General features: G+C 38.3%; 1 protein-coding gene across 1 annotated transcript; it reads left to right on the top strand.

Annotated features, from left to right (window-relative positions):
- The first annotated feature begins 230 nt into the window (after window positions 1-230).
- Window positions 231-833, top strand: LOC124534193. Its single transcript, XM_047109903.1, has one exon. The coding sequence runs from the start codon at window positions 231-233 to the stop codon at window positions 831-833; it is 603 nt and encodes a 200-aa protein (XP_046965859.1).
- The last annotated feature ends 1,618 nt before the right edge of the window (window positions 834-2,451 follow it).

The raw sequence follows: 2,451 nt of genomic DNA, 5'->3' as shown, positions 1-2,451 counted from the left end.
GCTTCCTAACTCTCGTTCAGAACTTTATTGTGACGTCAGCACCCCGTCCCCTAGACCTTTCGTAACAAAAGCCTTGAGGAGGCAACTTTTCGAAAGTCTTCATAGTCTCAGCCACCCGGGCGCTAACGCATCGGCTAAACTTCAGATTCAAACATCGCAGGACAACCGCGTACCACCCAGCCTGTAACGGACTCGTGGAACGCTTCCACCGGCAGTTAAAAGCGGCAATAATGTGTCACGCGGATAGCAATTGGGTTGAAACCTTACCTTTGGTGCTATTAGGTATTAGAAGCGCATTCAAAGATGACCTTCAGTCATCTTCCGCTGAATTGGTGTATGGCGAGCCACTACGCTTGCCTGGCGAATTCTTCCAGACAACTGCTAATCAATCCACTGACATATCGGATTTCATGTCTCGCTTACGCCAGTTCGCGGCTAAACTCCAACCAGCCCCAACTGCACGTCACAGTAAAGACAAGATTTTTGTCTACAAGGACCTGGCTTCAACAAGTCATGTATTCTTAAGGGACGACACATTACGTGGCGCTTTACAGCCACCTTATACTGGCCCTTACGAAGTAATAGAACGAGGTGATAAGACCTTTAAGATACAAGTCAAAGGGAGAAACGTGGCAGTTTCCATAGACCGCCTCAAGCCGGCCTATATACTTTTTAACCCATCTCCCGTCACCAACTATACTCCCACTCCACACCCTCACCATAATTCCCTTCCTCATCCTGTTCCTATAGGATATAATTCCTCTACTCAGGATGACGCCAGAAGAACGCGCTCGGGCCGTAATGTCAGGTTTCCTGATTTTTATCGCCCGTAGTAACGGTCTCTGGGGGGGAGTGATGTGGCCTACTATATTATATTAGATTTATTATTATTTATTTATTATATTAATTTTTACATATTCACCTATTTACGACGCATCTATTCTTATTTACTATATATGTACTTGATATAATATTTTACTGATATTTATTCGCCATCACACCCGTGCATTGTAGACGCGCGGGTCACTGCCTCGGGCCTTTGTTTTTTTTATGCACCGCGTCAGAAGTTGAAGAACAATGCGCGCGCGCCGCTACGCCGCGGCCCGCCCAGTCGGTACTCGAGTTCTCCACGCGAAGCCCGTGTCGCCCGCTATCGCGCCGCTCATTCTAGCTTATTTATCGCGCATTCGCCTCATTGCTATATCTAAGTATTTTGTGTAATTGTGCTCGCTAAACTTTCCGCTTTCACTACTTCTATTTCTTAAGCTTCTATGGACTATTTTGCTGTGTGAACTATCCTTCTGTGCATTTGTGTCTGACTATTGAGTGTAAACTATTTTTCGTATAATTAATTATTAAAGTTGTTACGTTGGAGAATTTGCTCGCTTAATTTGCCGCCTTTTCACGTCCGTACAAATAAGCACACAGCCTACAACTATAAGAGTGCTATATTATCCGAGTACTAAGTAAGCTTAAGCACTACTTCCGCATTTCACCACTGTCACATAATCCGACCGCTTTTGAGAGTCTACTTAACTCTTGCATAGCGGAGAATACTCGGATGAATAAAAAAGGCCTTTAAAGCTTTTATGTCCATCAAGTGATTTATATAAGGTTTACAAGATTTGAAATTTATTTACAAATGTTTTTTTTTTTTTAAAACCAGGCAGCTCAGTTAGTAAAACGTGTCAACGAAGGATACGGGTTTAATTCTCATCTCCTGAATTTGTATTATCCTGAATTTGTATTATAAAATAAAAAAAATTACAAAAAGAAAAACCAACTTCAAACAAAACATTATCTTAAAACAAATGAATATACACTAAAAAGTAATAAAAATAATTGCCTATTCAACATATTTTTAGAGTCCTCCTAAGTAAAATGAAATGAAAAATATTAGACTACTTAAAAGTCGATTTACGATCATAGAACGTAGTTATAGTTATTGTTATATTTGGAACCGGTGTCAGCCAATAAAACCCTACAGTATATCTATCAAAAAACAATACGATAATACTTTAACAAATATGTTCAATGTTGAAAACAAAGTCGCTTTCTCAGTCCCTAAATTGTATGCTTAAATCTTTAAAACTACGCAACGGCTTTTAATGCGTTTTTTTGTATATAGTATTTCTTTATTATATTGTATAATACATGTACAATAAAATAAAGAAACACTGATAATTTTAGAAGTTTCTAATGTGATGTAAATAAACAAATTCTGTTGTATATTTAGTATCAGTACTGCATCCGTGCGAAGCTGGGGCGTGTTTATAATAATATATCCCTAATCACTTCACACAATCACTCTTGAAAACATAATGAAATATCGTCTCATGCGTCGAATATATGAGAAAAAAAGAGATTATAGGTGATATGTGAAAAGTTATAGTAAACAAAGAAACATTTGAATAATTAGAACGCAAGAAAATATAGTATCAAATTGAAAAA

Source organism: Vanessa cardui, chromosome 12 (assembly GCF_905220365.1).
Source record: "Vanessa cardui chromosome 12, ilVanCard2.1, whole genome shotgun sequence".
Taxonomy (NCBI): Eukaryota; Metazoa; Arthropoda; class Insecta; order Lepidoptera; family Nymphalidae; genus Vanessa; species Vanessa cardui.
This window is presented reverse-complemented; position numbering and strand designations above follow the sequence as displayed.